The sequence below is a fragment of the Lissotriton helveticus genome, chromosome 5_1 (genome assembly GCF_964261635.1).
Source record: "Lissotriton helveticus chromosome 5_1, aLisHel1.1, whole genome shotgun sequence".
Lineage (NCBI taxonomy): Eukaryota > Metazoa > Chordata > Amphibia > Caudata > Salamandridae > Lissotriton > Lissotriton helveticus.
Window position 1 is genome coordinate 1,735,868,333 of NC_136065.1, and position 18,723 is coordinate 1,735,887,055.

At 46.5% G+C, this 18,723-nt stretch overlaps 1 protein-coding gene across 3 annotated transcripts in view; it reads left to right on the top strand.

Annotated features, from left to right (window-relative positions):
• The window catches only part of LOC144755777 (butyrophilin subfamily 1 member A1-like), a 369,747-nt gene extending 355,301 nt beyond the window's left edge, over positions 1-14,446 (top strand). For all 3 annotated transcript variants that reach the window (XM_078645007.1, XM_078645008.1, XM_078645009.1), the window contains one exon: positions 11,366-14,446. In XM_078645007.1, the coding sequence (XP_078501133.1) occupies positions 11,366-11,874 (509 nt within the window). In that variant the 3' untranslated portion in view covers positions 11,875-14,446. The remainder of the gene's footprint in view (positions 1-11,365) is intronic.
• Positions 14,447-18,723: the final 4,277 nt, after the last annotated feature.

Genomic DNA, 18,723 nt, shown 5'->3' on the forward strand with positions numbered 1-18,723 from the left:
GTCCCAGCTACCAGTGTGCACAGATGTGCAGCACACTGGAATGGCTTTCAGTCCATTCTAGTTCTGACCAAGTGACCGGGTAGAAGCAGTGAGGAGGTTTTTGCAGATGTCCCAACACTGTTGCAGGCGGCAACGCTTTTCATGACAGTAAGACAAAGGACTCTATCATGAGACTGGTGGTGCTCTCTCCCTTAGAATGTCCCAAGAGACATTGCAAAAATCAGTCCCTTAGAATGGTGGTTTGCGCTCAAATTCGAGATACCCATGCTCTAGACACACAGGAAGCTCCTCCCCCAACTGAATTATTTTTCTGAGATGGGGAAAATCTATGCAATAAACTGATAATAGTAGTTTTTCTGGGTTGGCTGCAAAAACATTTCAATTTGATCTGTATCGGAGTACAATGTTTCAGCTATTTGTGTTCAGAACTTTTTTAAAGTGGCATTTTTAAAGTTGTTAATTATACATCCCACTTTGCCATTCAAGAGGATCTATTAATACAAGTCCGTGGGTACCAAACATGACAGCACTTTACAGGACTGGTACAAGGTATCTTCAAGATAAAATCAAGCCCTACACTCTTCCAGAGAAACCTTCACTCCAGAAATCTCTGTCTTGCCATGGTCCCTTGGATTAAGAAGGCGAGGGCAAGGGCAGATCCTTCTCATGTCTAGGCCCTTCTCTCTGGAATGAGCTGCCGCCAACTCTCAGGGCCATAAAGAAAACCCCAATCTTCCGGAAAAACTGAAATGCCAGGACACTCCTCGGAGTAACACTTGCGCTTTATAAGTCACCTACATAGACATAGATTTACCCCCTCTCTATCAGGAACTATATGTATTAGATGCAATAAGAAATCCCCAATGTTAACCTGTGGGGAGGGATGCGGGGAGAGGGTAGGCCACACAGTAAGTAAAAACTAATTTGGGAGTTTTTCACTGCTAGTGCCATGTAACACTTTAAAGCACTTGTCCTACCTTTTAGTTACGCATCACTCTGGCCTATGGGCTACCTAGGTCCTACCTGAGGGGTAGCTTATATGTAACAAAAGGAGAATGTAAGGCTTGGCAATGGGTTTAAATGCCAAATCGACATGGCAGTGTAAACTGTACACACGGGACCAGTAGTGACAGGCCTGAGACATGTTTAAAGGGCTACTTGAGTGGATGGCACAATCAGTGCTGCAGACACACTAGCAGCATTTAATATACAGGCCCTGGGCACATGTAGTGCATTGTACTAGGAACTTATTAGTAATATATATAGGTCAACAGTCGTTAAGCCAATATTACCATGTTTTAGGGAGCAAGCACATGCACTTTAGTACTGGTTAGCAGTGGTAAAGTGGCCAGAGTCCTAAGGCCAACAAAAACATATTCAGTAAAAAGGGGAGAAGAAGGCAAAATGTATTGGGGTTACCCTGCAGAAAGGATCATTTCCAACACTTGCCTTCCCAAGTACCAGATTTGTAATACAGTAATTGAAGAACCATGCAATAACTGCCCTTGCAGGGTAAGGATGCAGGTTTTGGTTTTTGGATGGTAACTTGATGTCCTCTCATGATTACCTACCGAATCAGTTTCCTCACTTTTTCCAAATACTTTTTTTAAAATCTGATTCATACCCTGTTTTAGGGAAGTTATCTCTAAAGAGATAACTTCTTCCTCCATCTGAGTGACTGTACTTGTAAAGTCTTCTACTTTCATCCCCATAGCCTGCAATTGGCCCCCTATTTTCGCTAGTTGCCCTTATTTGGTGTTAAATTGTTGAACTGCAGATCAGAATTTGTCAAAGAGGCAGGCTATATCCATTTGTGAATGATTCACTGCAACTGCGTAATTGGGGGGAGTTCTTTTCTCTTGTCCTTTGGGCAATTTTTTTCTCCAGTTCTAAGTAATGGCTGGGTCATAGTGTTTGAATAAGACTGCTTTTCTCCGTCATGTCAATATTTTCCAGTTCTTATTCAGATTTCTCTTCTCAGTCAGTGTTGTTCTTAGTCCTGGGTTCTGAAATATTTCCAGGAGTTGAGGATTTAGATTTAATCTCCCCTTTATCCCTTTTGTACTTCATACAATTGTTATTATGCGCAGTCAACGTAGCAAAGTAATTTGTCAGTGTGATATCTTGGGTTATTTTGTGCCATGAGTGCAAAGTATGTGTGGGTTGTTTGCTTATGATACTTCATTTGTTCCTCTCGTACATGTGGCTCCTTTAACATGATTGCAGGCTCGATATTGGTGGATCGATTTGATGCAGCAAAAGGAGTGGAAGACTACAATGTCTATATCTGTTGCTGTCGTATTTAACTCAGTGTGTTGATCTAATTCTTTTGCCATGAAACAATAGTTACATTGACTTGTTCTCTTTTTCATTCTTGCTTCTTTAAAAAGGTTTTCCATTACTTTTGGGTTCAGGGAGCTGAAGTGAGTTAGGGTTGGTTGCTCCTTCTGCTACTGTTTCCAGCTCATGGCACAATTATATTTTAACTGTTCCTTTCTTGGATTTTACAACCATACAAATTACTTAAACATTCACAGTGTGGACATGGACTAGGCATAATGTCAATAATATGTACAGGAGGTATACGAATGTCATAGCATCTGCTCAATGATTCAGATATGCTAGGAAAAACCTCAGGGTTACATATAAAACGGGTGCGAAAATTTGAAACAATACTTCAGAGGCAACTATAATGTCCGGGGGGGTGTGGCTTCTATATCTGACAAAATCCTGCAGATGATGGCTCCCTTACCACCTTGCCTTGACATTCTTACTTCCTCCTGCTTAGGGGTGCCACTGGGAGCTTTCTGCAACTCGCTCTGCCGCTCCTGTCCCGTGCTCCGGTCCCGGGCCTGTATCTCTGAGTCGGGCCTTTCAGCTGCTGTCTCAGGGCCTTCCCGCTGCTTTCTCAGGGCCTTCCCGCTGCTGTCTCAGGGCCTTCCCGCATCGGATTGACTGCACCTTTAATGCTGCCTCGGCATTCGCCTGCCCTTGCAAGCGGAAGAGCCTGGTGAGTGGTCTGCCTGCTGGGGGCTCTCGGCGGCGCTGTTTGGGGGCCCGCGCACCGTACCGCCCGGCCTTTACCAACGACAAGCGCGGGCGCTGGCCGGTTCCACATCGGCACCTGCTGGGTCTTGACTTGCTCCACTAGGCCGGGCGACGCGGGCGGCGAGCCCCCGCGACCCACCCTGCTGCTGCTCCCCCTTTGATGGTGTGATTCCTGCTCTCTTTGGCCCTTGGACGCGTGCCCAGCGCCTATCCGCCACCTGGCCTCACTTTAAGGCTTCCTTCCTGTCTGGATCTTCCTCGGCCCAGCGCGGACGTTCACCCGCCTTTGCCCTGCATTCCTGCTGACTGCTTTGGACCTCTGTCTTGTGCGCGGCCCTAACGCAGGGCTGTCCTCTCATGAACTGCTCCAGGGGGTCCCCTCACACTGAGGCTTCTACAGGCGAGCCCTCCTGCCTTTTCCTGCTGCCAGCACCTGAATCGGCCTGATTGCTGCAGACCCAGGTGAGTGCTGACGCTGCCGGGGGCTGCTGCGGCTGGGTTGGGGGGTGCGTGTGCCACATCGTGGGCCCCCTGCTCTTGTACAGTCCCTATGTTCCTGCTACCTCGTGGGGTCCGACCCCGTGTGTGCTAGTTCTTGCTCCCCTCCTCGTATCCCCGCCGCGGCGCTCCCCACGGCTGCACCCCCCTGTCAGCACCTGCACTGCCGCCACTACTGGTTGCTCCCTGACGAGTCATTCACGATCTCCACAATTGCCTCTATCCCCGGGCTGGAATTGCTCAATAGGCGCTACGTGCTGCTGGGCCGCTTCCCTGTTTGCTTGCTTACCTGACGGCCCTGGGAGGCCTGCCACTACACTGCTGCAGCAGCGGGTCGCACGATTCACCTTTGTGCATTTACTCCTGGTGTCTTCCCGGGTGCCACCCCAACACCTCCTACTTGCCCTGCCAGACGCCCTTGCACCTGTGGGCGCTGTTGGTCCTCTTGGCTGGTTTCATGCGTAAAGCTGACCCCAAACAGCCCAGGCTCACGTTCGAACAACGCTGCTCGACGCGCCAGGAGGGCGCGACCGCCGACAGAGGCCATTCCACTCCCCCCTGCAGAGATGGCCACCTCCCGGGAGGACGTTCTCAAGTCCATCATGTTGGTGGTCAAGTTTGCCATTTCTGACATCGCTGCTCAGCTGGACCCACCCACCCTTCCCTGGATTGCCGGCTCGCCCCATCATTGCCAAAATCCTCAATTTTCGTGACCGCGACGCAATCCTCTGGACGGCCAGGGACAAAGGTGAGGTCCGTCACCAAGGCAACGTCTTATCCTTCTACCCGTACTGTAATGTGCTCCCAGTCCTAGCTGCTGGCCGTATTTGCTGCCCTGCGCTCCACTCTTCCTCACAACCGACACAGCATGACTGATACCATCTGTTGGACCTGAAATATCCGCGGTCTCAATGACCATTGCAAAGCCCGACTCGTCCACGCTCACCTACTCCGGCACAAAGTAGACATCTGTCTTCTACAAGAAACCCACCTGCTTTCTGTGTCCTCCGCTAGACTTCAGTCCCACTACTGGGGAGAATCCCACTCCTCATTTTACTCGAACTATTCTCGGGGAGTGTCCATTCTGTTACGTAAAGGTCTTCCTTGGCGCATGACTCAGGTACTCACTGACCCTGACGGACGATACTTTATCCTACATGGCTCTTTGCTAGACCAACCATGGATGATCGCGGCAGTGTACGGCTGAATTCGGATGACTCAGATTTCTTCGCAAATGTCTGGCACCTTATCTCATCCTTCGGTTCCGCTGCACTCCTTTGGGAGGGGGATTTCAATGTTAGTCTTTCTGCAGCCCAGGACCGTTCCAGCCCCTATACCTCCCACCCATTTTCCACGGCTCTCCTTAAATCCATACTCGCTGACAACTCCCTGTATGGTGGCCCGCCGCCCGCGAGGAGACTTGCATCACCAGAGCCCATGGCTGCTGGTCCCGTATTGACCTCTGGATCACCTGTCCAGACATTCTCTCTTGGCTCAATTCCGCTGATCATATCGTGCGCACTCTTTCTGATCACGTGCCGGTCCAGCTCACTCTTCATCTTCCTAATTTTCTGTGGTGGGCCTTCACTTGGCGGCTACCCCCAAATGCGCTCAGAGATTCTGTCTTCTGTAACGAAATTCAAACGGCAATCACCAATTATTATGAATTGAACGAAGGTTCAGTAGACTCGCCCTCCACACTGTGGGAGGGTTTTAAAGTCGTGATCCAAGGCGAGTGCATCTCTAAACAATCTGGGGTTTTGCGCCCCATTCGCAATACTCTTGACAAATTAAAATTGAAGATTGAAGATCCTTGGACTCTGCCTAGGCGACCAGCCCCAGCTCTGATACTCTTGCTCGCCTTCACACAAAAAATGCGGAATTTACGAGGCGGCCAATAGAGAGCTTTTGTTCCTTGGCAGAGAGGCTCGGGCTCACCGCTTCATTGAGGGCGATCGACCTGGCAAGACTCTGGCAAACCTCCTTCGGCCCCCTCGAGCTGCATCATATATAACAGCGCTACAGGATGGCTGCCCAACTCGTACCACCTCCCCATAGGAAATAAAAACACCCTTCACTGACTACTACGCACATAAAACTTTATAAATAAATAAAGTAAATAAACTCTACATCGCGAGCTCCACCCCCTCGAGTGAGGACTTTAATCAATATTTTGACACCCTGGAATTTGTCTGGCTCCAATTGCTGCAATTAATAGTTTGCCTGGTGATAAGGCCCCTGGCTTGGATGGTCTTCCCGCCTCGTTTTATAAAACCTTTGCTTCACTTTTGGTGCTGCATTTGGCCGCTATGTACAATGACTCTTTCAATAGTGGTTTCCTCCCGCCATCGTTCCGCGAGGTGATGTTGACACTCCTTAAGCCGGATAAACCCCCCTGAATGCTGTGACTCCTATTGCCCCTTTCTCTAATTAATACGGACAATAAAATTTTTGCTAAATTACTCGCCTCTCATCTTCTCCTCCTCACAGCCCGCCCTGATCAGTCCGGTTTTATTCCTGAACGTGCCACTTCCCACAACCTTTGGACCATATCCTCCGTCCTACATCAAATCAACCCTAGTCTCCCCGCTATGACAGCTCTACTTGACGCCACCAAGGCCTTCGACACTCTGGAGTGGCCCTTGTTATTCTTTCTCCTACCACCCCTTTGCTTCAGCAACATCTTTATTCGTAAAATTCTGCTCCTCTACACTCTCCCCTCTGCCCGCCTACGGATCAATGGACAGATTTTCGTTCCTATTCCCATTGGGCGTGGCACTCGTCAGGGATGCCCGCTCTCTCCTATGCTCTTTGCCATCGCGATGGAGCCTCTTGCTGCCATACTCCGGCAACATCACACTCAGAAGGGCTTCGGCTTCTCGACCCGTGCCTCTTGGTCTCTATGTACGCGGATGACATTACGCTATATGTCCGCCACCCCCAAGACACCCTCAGTCCCCTTGTATGCGAGATAATTTGGTTTGGTGGATACTCCGGTATCCAGGTGAACTAGAGTAAATCAGTCCTATTTCCCCTTACTGATGCCAGTACACCGTTCACCCTGGACTATCTCTTTGTATGGGCATCCGGCCCTACCCGTTATTTTGGTATCTGGCTGAGCAGAGACGTAGATGACCTTTGGAGGGCCAAATTCGGACGTGTGGTGGACTGGCTTGAGTCGGAAATACCGCACTGGAACCGGCTCCCCCTGTCACTGGCCGGTTGTATGGCCATTGCTAAGATGGTTGAACTCCCCATCTTTTTTTAAACATCCCTGTCCCCCTAACTGCCCACTTTTTTTGTAAGATATGCTCTCTGATCATATCTCTTGTCTGGGCTGGTAAGCAACCCAGGATTACATACGATATTCTTACCCTCCCTATGTCAGTTGGCGGCATGGGTGCTCCCAATTTGAAGCTTTATGCCTTAAGTGCTCAGGCCAGTTTTTTACATTTCTGGATTCACCCCACTCCTTTCAGCCGCATGTCGCGGTCGAGGCCGACCTTGCAGCACCTTGGCCGCTGGACACTGCCTGTTTGCCCCAGCTGGACACCCACGCACTGAGGTGGACACGGTCGAGACCATGCGTTGGACCTGGATGGGACTACGTCGCATCTCTAATGCTCTGATACTATCGGCTAACACGATGCCGATCGTTCGACATCCTGCATTCCCTCCTCTACAGCCCTCTGGTATGGCCAAACATGCCGCCTGTCTGGGGCTGGCAACACTGGCAGACCTTTACCCTGGGAACACATTCTACTCTCTCCCTGCCACCTCTGGCCCCATGGACACTCTGCTTTTCTACCAGTTGCGGGTGATCTGTAGGGAACTACATCCCACGTTCCCCCAGCCTCCTCCTTCGATGTCTACCCTTTATTTCATATGCTCATCCCCCCGCCCCGGAAGTTGGTTACCAAACTCTATGCCCCCACGCTGGCGGCCACTTCCATCTCCACTTATCGCGCCCGAGTGGCATGGAGCGAAGATCTTGGCATTGATATTTCTCAGGCAGATTGGCTCTACTGCTGCAACCAAATGAAGAAATTATCACCCAACTATCGCCTGGGTCTTATACACTTTAAATACCTACACAGGCTCTATCGTACCCCCGTTCAGCTACATAAATTGGTTCTCATCCCCAGCGATAGGTGTTTGCGATGCTCTGCCCCTGCCGCAGACTTCTCTCATCTTGCCTGGTTGTGCCCAAGGGTGTCCGACTTTTGGCGGGAGGTCTGCGCTGCTATTTCTGAGATCACCTCTACTCTAGTTCTGCCCGACCCACCACTATGCCTCCTCGGCTTTGTTAAGTTTTGTCCTGATGCCTCCCGCTGATTAATCGCCATGCTGCTAGTCCTTGCGCGGCGTAGGGTATCCATATGCTGGGGTCGCAGACCTCCGCCTAAGTTCGCCCACTGGCTCACTGATGCATCGCGCTGCCGGATCCTACTGTCTGAATTCTGGTACCTCATGCCTGCGAGATCTCGTCCAATCGACATATGGGGCCCCCTAGTGACATACCTTCATACCCGCTCACATCGGAGCCAGACTGCCTCTCCTGCGCTCTCTGCCGGCTCCCCGCCCGTGGCGGCCGCCGGTGCTGGTCAGTAGTCACCTTCTTCCCTGCCTCATCCCCTCCATGTCGGGCCTGCTCCTACCCCTGCAGTGTTGTCTTTCCATCCGACAGCTATATACTGATCAATGGTGTTTTTGCTGTGTTGTACAAGATATTGCTCATTGCCGATTGACTTTTTGGACCTTCGTCGTACTCCGCAAATGATCCAATATATACAGTGCTCTGATTTGATGCATAACTGTACTCCGTTCATGCAAATTTGTCAATAAAGGTTTTGAAAATTGAAAAAAAAAACTACAATGACTGGAAATGTTCAGTGCTGTCTTAAACTGATGGGATGATGGACGTAGTACAGGCAAGAAATATTTATACATGTTAGTGAACCTCGTTGGTGCATAGTCTCAGTGTTGTATGCAGTTCTTTCTATTGGTATGCTATATTATGCCACAATGCAGGTTTGAGTGGTGCTAAGCAATTCGTCAGTGTGGGTCATATCGGTTGGTATTACTCACCATATTCCGTTTTAAATTTGAGTTGTGCTAATGAGAGGATCCAGAATCTGTTATGCTACGTTTGTTTGTTTCATTCACAATGATCTTTCATCGGCTTTTGTTCCCAGTTAGATGAGGTTTGTGTCCCAGATCGACCCTACCGGAGCCCTGCCACCTAGTTTGACGAGGAGAGTGTCAGTTTCAGCAGTCGCCCACTTGAGGAAATGTCTGTGACAATCCTGAATGTTGGGAGCAACGGGCAATTTCCATGACATGGCCACCCGTCTCTTAAACAGGGCGAGTGCCGGGTTGATAAATGTTAGTATATCTTGATCTTTCTTTGAACTATGCATTAAACCCAGCAGGCAAGCCTGTTGCTTGCATGATACTGCTCGATCCACTAGACCTGATAGCTTCCCCAGTGCCTCGAAGCACGCCCGCTACCAGCATCAAGCGGTAAAAGTCTGCATGTGTGCATCTACACCTCAGACATTCTAAGGATGTATGGGGAAGCATTTGGTGGATATGGTGTGGAGTGAGGTATGCTAGCTGCAAGTAATTGAATTGTTTGAACTTAATTCCTGTGTTCCAGAATACCTTCACATATTCCAGTATGTGTGTGTCCATTGTTTGTCTGAGACATCCAGTCTCAGCTGTTGATCCCACCTATTCTTGCTATTCAGATTTTTGTAAGTGTGTTGCACAAGTAAGGTCCTACACTGCGTAGCAATTGCTCCCCTACCATGCCCACAGGTCAGATGTCTATTTAGGGTCTGGGCGGTAACACCAGGTCCTGGCTCCAAGTCCTCGTTAGCCTGTCCAACAGTGCATTATAAGTTAGAAATTGCCCAGCTGTCACCCTGATTACGTTGCATATATCTGTGGTGCACAGTCTCTGTCTGCAGACACACTCCTGCCTCTACCCATGGTCTTTTATTGTGAGTGACAATTGTCGGACCGTGTTGGCAAAGCTCCCAGTGGTAACTGTGGGAGGAGGAGACTCTTGTATCAGTGCATACTTGTGCCAGCAGGTCTTTGCCACTACGGGCAACTTGTGCAACACAGAAAGAGACCTTGATGGGTTCAACAGTCGCTCACGTGATTGTTGAAACCAGTGAATGTTAAACAGGCAGTAGTGCCTCGCAGACTACGGAGCAAATCCATCCCTTCCATATTGGATGTATCACTCAGTCATCCCATTGGTCCCTGGAACTGGGCTGCAGCATAATACAGTTCGTAGTTCGGGGCCCCAGGCCATCCCCCTGGCATAGAGAATTGTGATTTATGGAGCACTACAGTCTTCCTCCCCATAAAAGGTCTTAAAAAAGACCATGTAGTTCCCTGAAAAAGACCTTTTTAAGAATAACGGGGGAGCTCCACAAGCAGTATAAAAATCTCAGGTAAACTAACATCTTGGCTAGCGCCTTGCTCCCTGGGGGTGACTGTGGTAGGCTAGTCCAAAAGGTGATAGTATTTCATGTAATTGTGAGTAGTCTAGCAAGGTTAACTCTAACAAGGTTCTCCTCTACATGATATATATTGACCCCTAGGTGCTTACATGTTTAAACCTTCCAATCTAGGTGCCAACCCAGAAGGGCCCCCAAAAACGCTGTTCTAGATTCTGGAGTGGGAATAGGCAAGATTTGGGCCAGTTTTTTTAATGCCTGATATCCTCCCAAACTCATTCAACATGTCCATTAGTGTTGGTAAAACTACTTGTGCATTGCGGATATATTTGATTGCGTGGTCTGCATAAAGCGACACGATGTGTCAACTGTCCGACTTTGATATGTCCCAGTCGGGCCCTATGTCCTCAGAATGAATGACAGGGTTCAGCGGCCACAGCAAAAATAATTGGGAGATAGCAGCGGGCCTCACTGGTGTCCTGGTTTTCACTGAAATGTTCTAAGGTCTCTTGGCTGGTCCTAAGCCAGCCAAGAGACTCTGGTCCGAGGCCTATCACCTTTACGACTGTCATAGGAAATGGCCACCAGCTCACAGCACCGTTAGCTGTGGAGTAGGTGAGGAGAGTAAAACGGAAATGAGGGAAGAGGAGTTGATTGTTTACCTTGAATAACTGCAGAGTGTAACCTGTTTTATTTTACTCATTCACACATGTACTCACAGTTAAAGATGAAAGGTTCACTTTTCAGGTTTTCCTAGGAGGAGATATTTTGTGGTTTCCCTTAGATAAAGAATATTGCCCTTTAGACCCTATGCCTTCTACTTCAAGATATTTTATTATGTGAAGTCCACTTGTTGACTGGAATGTGAAGTGGTCAAGCCGGGTGCCTTGGTAGTGCCCGCTTCTGAAGGTACCATGTTCTCCTGAGTGTTTCATGAAGAACTTTGGATTTTGTCCTGGATTCCACTGAGATCAACCAAGCCATTTTAATACAGATTTACATGTTTGTTTATCTGAAGGCTACTGTGCGTGTGTGGTATTACCCATGTTGCAACTGCCTCCTGGGCTTCTCTGGAAAGCTGATATAAAATATATTTCAACAAATGGTAAGTTACACGAGTTCTTTTCAGGGTCAACAAATGATATATGTAAACAAAATCAGAGAGTTCTCTAGGGAAAAAGTAGAACTAGGAAGTGAGTGTATTGAAGATTATTGAATAATTGACAATAAAGAATATTTTATATGCAGATATAATAGCTACAGTTCTGTTTTCACTGTAAAAGTGTATTTGTGTCCCTATTTTATTTTATACAAAACGCATGCTAACGCAACAACTTTTTTTTCAGTCATGTACCAACATGTGATTCTAGATCCAGGAACCGCCCATCCTCACCTAAGGCTGGCTGATGACGGAAGAAGTGTGAGATGGGATGAAGTGGAACAAGAACTTCCGGAGGATAGCAGAAGATTTGATGTTCGTGCCTGTGTCCTGGGGTCCAAAGGAATCAATTCAGGAAGACATTTCTGGAAGATGGAAGTTGGAGCAGACTGTGTAGTGGGGATTGCTCAAATGTCTGTGAATAGAAAGAGCCCCCTGTCACCCATTCCTTCACAAGGTGTCTTTGCTGTGTCACTCAGGGGAGGTTTTGTCCGCGTCAAGGCATCAGAAGAGCCTTTAGAATTAGATTTGAAGGAATACCCACGTATGATTGGAATTTATCTGGACTGCGACCAGGGGGAGATTTCCTTCTACAACGCTGACAGCATGGAGCACATCTATACGCGTAGGCTTCCGGTCATCGAAATGCTGTTTCCTTTTTTTTATCTCGGGCCAGGCACAGAAATTAAACTCTGAGCTTTGCTTCTGTCTTGTTTGCTTAACTTCTTAATGGTACAAAGTCTTAGCTTAAACACTTTGCAAAATATAAGAAAATCCCCTTCTTACTCTTGCATATGGATTGTGGCAACACCCTGCACTGCACTGACCCCCTTTAAGGGCATTCTTATTGGCACAGTATCCCTCATCTAGAGACTGGAATAACATTCTCACCACCCCACCCTGATGGAACCCTACTGGTGGTCCTTGCAAGCCCACATCATGTTTAAAACCAGCTGCATCACCTGCAATGATATGATTGGCTGGCACACCCACCTATCCGATGGGCAAGATCACCATCTACAGTAGCTATTGGCACTTAAAGAAGTGAAAAAATAAAAAAAGAATAAACAAACCTCCATCTTTGCAGCCGGGATATAGGCCCGCCCAAACCTTTTCCAATTGAGGAGAAAAATGAAGATTCACCACTTTAACAGCCACTATATCCCTACAAAGTAACCGTCCATCTCCACTTTGAGACCCCAGCTACTCCTCCAAAGACTTGGTGGTTGTATCTGCCTTCAACTGTATGGAGCACTCTGGAGCCTTTTGGTTAGGTTACAGCTATACAAATATATCAGGCATACATATATTACAACCTATACTATTGAGGATATGACGGGAGGGCATGTATTACTTGGTATATGCAGACTGTTTCTAGTAAAATGTGATCCTGTACAGTACAACTGTAAGTCATCCTACAGTGTGTAGGATAAGAAATGTGAATAGGTTATTGAAATTAGCTTGCCTTGTCTTAGGCACTGAATCGTGGACACCTTCTCTTTCCAAATCCAGTATGCTCCACCAAAATGCTTTGAAATCTATAATGATGGTTACATACTTCACTGAAATGTAATTCAAAAGTTAATGTGATTTATATGCATGAGAACATATTTTATGGGCCTCTTTCTTATCTAGATCGCGCTTGACCTTGATGGAAAACGCATATAGTTTCTGCAGGAAAAAAATAAACCCTTGCTTCAAAACTACCTAGGAAATAAAGACTTGTTCCAAGTCAGTAGTGTGAAAGAGGACGTCAAACTTTTCTACGGTAGAGAGCTTAGGGTTCGGCAGAATGGATTTAGTAGTGGTGATTTTCAGAGTCTGCTTTGTTTCTATCATGCAACTGACTCTAAAAAGATTCAGAAGTGATTGGCTACAATCTCCTTAAGACACATCTAGATTTCTTGAACACCTCATAGAAGAAAACTTGTCTACAAGACCACTCATTCATATAGCGCCATGAGACTGGGTAGTAAGCCTAGTATGTTACAGATACTTCCCTTTGTATTAAGTACATGAGCATACAGGTAAAGAAGGGAATACCTTACATATCTACCTCTACAATGTAAAGCACCCAGTTCCTAAAGTAATATTTCGTTTAGCATGTTCCTTACAACTATGTTTACTCCTCGTGGAGGATAAACCACACCATCAATAACTTACTTTGAAAGTGTATTAGCCTATGCCTTTCCCCAAATCCCTCGCTCAAGCTCTGAATATGTCTTATGAAGAATAGGCTGGAGTCTTTTGACACCTGTATACCCCAGGGCAAGTTATGTATGGGCTGCCGAAGATATCTTCCAGGTCAGAGTTGTTGCCCTGGAATTGAGACCTAATAAGCAAATATGGCATTACTTTCCCTGATTCTCATAGTCTGGCCTCTTTCCTAGGTGCTCCCCCCCCCCATAATGTTATGCTCTTGACCAGGAGCAACTAGTCAGGGAAAAATTACTGGGGCGTGGTAATTATCTCACCCATAAAAACCCATTGTAGCAATTGTGGCATAAACCAAAATTGTACATGGATCAGAATGATGGCTTAAGGTAACTGACCTAGTGGGAGAGGGTCACCCACATTATTTACAGGCGTAGTAGGAAGCAAAGAGAGACTTTCTTGCCCTCAATCGTGGGACCATGCTGACAAGCATGTTAACTGCACAGTGCGTTCCGTGACTGTTGGAAGGTGTCACCTTGAAGGTCTTGCCGGGTGTGTTCTGTGTAACGAGAGTGAGAATACACTGGCAAAGAAATAATCTCACAGACAAGTGTACATTCATCAGAATATGCTACCTTTCAAAAAGGACTTTGATTTCAGGACTGAACTGTAGACCCCTCCCTGCTCCTTGAGACCCTAATGGGTGATCAGCCGTGCTCCATAATAACCCTGATTTATTGATTAATTGAGGAGCGTCGCCATCACCAGTGCATCATGTTCCATACAAGGAATTCGGTGCACAATATCTTTGCCTGAATCAGGGTCCATTATGCCCTTGCAATGCCACTGATAGTCTTGTGAAAATTCCCACTATGCGTTCTCTTCTCTAGGAAGATTCACATTGCGAAATGCTTAAGAGAGCATCTCGATGTTTCTGATCTCTTATATGAAGGAACATGTGAAAATCCTTGGGTTGACAAAGCCACTTATACATGAGGATGTGTGTTAGGTGCATTATATTTCTGATTCATAATTGAAGCTAGTACAACTAATTTAATGTATCGTCTTCCTTTAGTGGGTATTTAAAAAAGAAAGAATAAACATGTTTCGAAAACCTTCAGAGTTATGCATTGTTTATCTGTAATTTATCAAAGGTATTTGTAAGAAGTTTTATTATTAATTATGAGAGATGTACGTCTTTTACAAGTAATAAGTCAGCAACTGTTTCTTTACTGGAAGCAACGTAGCTCATTGTAGCACTTAGCTCTCTCGGGGCAGCGAAGTCTGAAGTCCACTCAGAGGATTTAGCGTGGGCTAGTCTCCCCCCACCTAACTGATATGCAATAGCAACATCCAATAAATCTGTGTCCAGTCAGTGCTTTTTCTTATAAACTAAATACTATGTATTAAGTTATGAATATGTGCAATTAGTTAGATGGAAATAACTTTGGTAACACTCTTAGAACAGGCACGCCCTGAAACTCATGATTGTAGGAAAGTGCCCATTTTTGACATGGTCAGCCCCACATTTTGCCTGATATTCAATGCAATTTTGACTGAAAGTGCATTGGGTTCCTGCTATCCAGGTCCCATGCGCCAGATCTCTTTACCAAAATGGACCAATTGATCCCCCAACAGGCAATATTTTTGGCCCCCCTTTAAGTCCCTAGTAAACAGTACCCCAGGTACCTAGGGCATGGGTACCAAAGAGGGTCCATAAGGGCTGCAGCAGGTATTGTACCACCCTAAGGGTCCCATCACCTAACTCATGCAGACTGCCACTGCAAGCTGCGAGTCTTGGTGCAGATAATAGTAAAAACACGACATGGCACCCAGCCCCTGTGTGCCATGCCTGCAGACACTGCATGTAGTATATGTAAGTCAACCCTACATCAGGCCTTACAGCCCTAAGGCTGGGTGCACTATACTACATGTGTGGACATCTCTGCATGAGCAGATATGCCCCTGTGCTGGCCGGTTCTATTACTGCCAGTACAAGTGACCAGGGAAACCATTTTAAGTACATGTGCTGGCAACGGGTGAAAACAAATTCCCCAGCTGCATGATCACTTCACTAAAACCATAGATGTTTGTTATCAAACATCTTGTATTATTAAACCCACACTGATTCCAATGATGGATGTATTAATGCATGCATCCAGAGGGCACCTTTGAGGTGCTCCCTGAAAACCTACCAACTAGTAGTGTGCTGGCTGACTGGTCTTGACCAGCCTCCCACCTCAGATGAGTTTCTGACCCCCCAGGGGTGAGGGCCAACGCTCACAGGAGGTTAGGAACAAAGCCTGTTCCGGCAGAGGGTGTTTACACCCCCTTCCAGCAGGATGACATGTAAGTTTGCATTACTATTTTGGAAAGGTCTATAGCTAGTAAATAGTTAAATAAACCTAACTTAGGACATGCAACTATATTTTATATATGGCCCACTACATACAAACTTTTCACAAACTCCATAAATCAGTTTTGCAGTTTTATTATTTGAATTCATATTTATTTTTTATATTGTATATATAGCCTTTTTTTGGAAAGTCTAAATATACTTTTTTTTTAAATACAAAATGTTTTGATATTTTTGTGATAATATATACAGATTAGTTCATAAAAAACCTATAGCACACACATTAATGAGCATAAGACAAGAAAAGTGATGGAGGCAAAGCGGTAGATGACACACTACGTGCGTTTCGGCCTGGCAGCCTTCATCAGGTGACCCGTCTTTTTGCACTAAAATTAAAAACATAGGTGAAAGTCAAATGCACAATTGAATAAACAAGCTTGTAGTGGGCATCTATGTTCAAATGTATTCCTAGTTTTATATATCTTGATTTAATTACTAATGATTGTAAACATATAGTATCTCATGTCCATGTCTCATAGTATACTCATTACCTAGCCACATACACTTAATTATGTACAATCACAAATTCATTTCGTCAAAGTAAAGGAGGGAAGAAACCAACATTTGTAAGTTCTTGATCATGTTTGTTCAACTCTTATATAAGAGTATTTTTCATACAAATGTCTGTAGTGAAGACATACATTTGCTTTATCTGAACTGAGCACACATTAAACCTGTTATTTTAGATATACTTTTCATTTTGATCATTACTATTTAGTGCTTTTGGTACTATTTTCACTTGAAACTTTATAAATTTGTGTCTCCGGTTCCCCTTCTTGTATTTTTATCACTTTGGTATCGTTTTGTTTAGTAAATTTTACTCTGCTTTTCGAATTCAGTTTGGTATTTTGATTGTTTTGTGTGTTGACTTTATTACTGTTTTGGTACTGCATAAGTACTTCACAGATTGCCCTATTTTAAGCCTGTCTGCTCTCAGCCATAGCTGCCATGTGGTTGATATCATGGTAAATTTGAAGGGTTGTGATTAATCATTAAAGTGGGCGTCGCTCACCCTAAATAATAATCCTCTTTCTTACAATATTCATCTATCTTTCAGTGCAGGGAGTCCAGGTCAGGAAGACAGTAGGAGAACAGAGGTCATGGGGATTTACAACATTATGGAAGCTGCCCATGGACTGATTGATCAGCTAAAGTGCTCAGTTTGAGTCTATAGTGTGTGCAGTAGGGGTGAATGGGATAGCATGAGCTTGTATCGGAGACAGTGAGTGAGTTATCGTGGCCAATATACCTGGAGTGAGAATGGGAACCTTTATTCAGTTTACAAAAGAAAAAACATAAAACCACTTACCTAAAATTCAAAAACATTTCATCACTAGGGGCCTCATAACGGTGGCCGGAGGACCACCAGCAACAGGCTGTTGGTGGCGGTCTTTCGGCCATCTTACCAGGAACCTCCGTCCGCCATATAGCAATGCATTTTGACGAGTGGCGGTCAGAAACACCGACTGCCACGGTCCTGACACACGGGCTGTATCCAACCGCCTGTTGGACCTCCCTGTAATCCCAGAATTGCAGCAGTGCCTGTCATGCACCGCCTTAGGGATTACAATATCCCTTTCTGCCTGTCGTCCTACAATGGTCAGCCAGCAGCAAAACGGCAGGTGGAAACAGATTTGGGGCCAGTAATGGGCCGTCCTAACCGGAGCCGGACTGGCGGTAGCGGGCATCGGGCATTTCACTGGTGGGCCGTGAGGGTGGGGACCGGGTTTGGGCCCCCAGGGGTGCATTTTTGTTACCGGGAGCAGGCAATATCGGCACCCTGTAACAAAATCAGCAACAACCGGCCCTAGCATACAGCTCGGCCGGTCCCCCAGGGGGCCGGCCGAGCAGTTTGCCAGGGCTGGTTTTGGTTCCCAATCCACCCCTGCCCTAACCTCCTGGGCCAGGGACATAGGCCCTGGGGGCGCACCTGTGGTGCCCCCCTACATATCTTTACACTATGTGGGAGGCACCGCATGGTGCCTGCCATGTAGTACAGGGATATGTGTGGGGCTCAGCACAGCACCTCCCATAATGCAAAACATGGGCAATGTGACCACCACGGTGGAGGTTGCATGCCTTGTAGGTAGGCAGTCCCACATACTGTACGATGGCAAACGGACTGAAGCCTTCGTAATGACTCCCTTAGTTTCCATGCTATGTATAACTTACATAGAAAGGACAAAACATGTAAACAGAAGTAAGGGTTAATATAAGCGGTCTTCCATGACTGCCTGCAGGATACGGCTCAACGGCTTCGGGCCAACTCCCTTCAATTCAACGCAGGCAAGACTGAGGTGATTGTGTGCACTGCGAATAATATCCCCCGCCCTCTTCCTGACAACTTTTGGCCTCCAGATTTTTCTAACACTGTGCAGCCAATAAAAAATGCTCGTAACCTCGGTATTATGTTTGACTGCAAGCTTTCCCTGGAAGCACAGGTTACAAAAACTACAGCCACCTGTTTCGCTATCATCAGGTCCCTTCGTAAAATGTTTCCTCTTCTACCATGTCAGGCGCGTGCCACAGTGGCGAGGTGCACAATTCTCAGTAGGCTTGACTACTGTAATGCCCTCCTCTTAGACTCCCCTAATTTTCTCCTGGATAGGCTACAAAGGATCCAATCAGCGGCTGCAAAGCTGGTGTTAGGTCTGTCTAGAAGGTCCTCTGCGGCCCTAGCCAAACTCCATTGGCTCCCCGAGAGACAGAGAGTGCACTTTAAATCGCTCTGTCTGGTTTTTAAAGCCCTTCATAGAGGCGGACCACTGATCCTGCGAAACAAATTTGACTGGTACACTCCATCGAGACTGCTTCGTTCGTCCTCGGCCAGACTGGTGAAGGTGCCAAACTTTAAGAAAGTCAGGTCAGGAGGTAGATGCTTTGGAGTGGCAGCAGCCAGATTGTGAAATAAACTTCCCTGGGAAATTAGACAAATTAGAGAACTTCTCCCGTTTAGAAGACGTGTTAAAACCTGG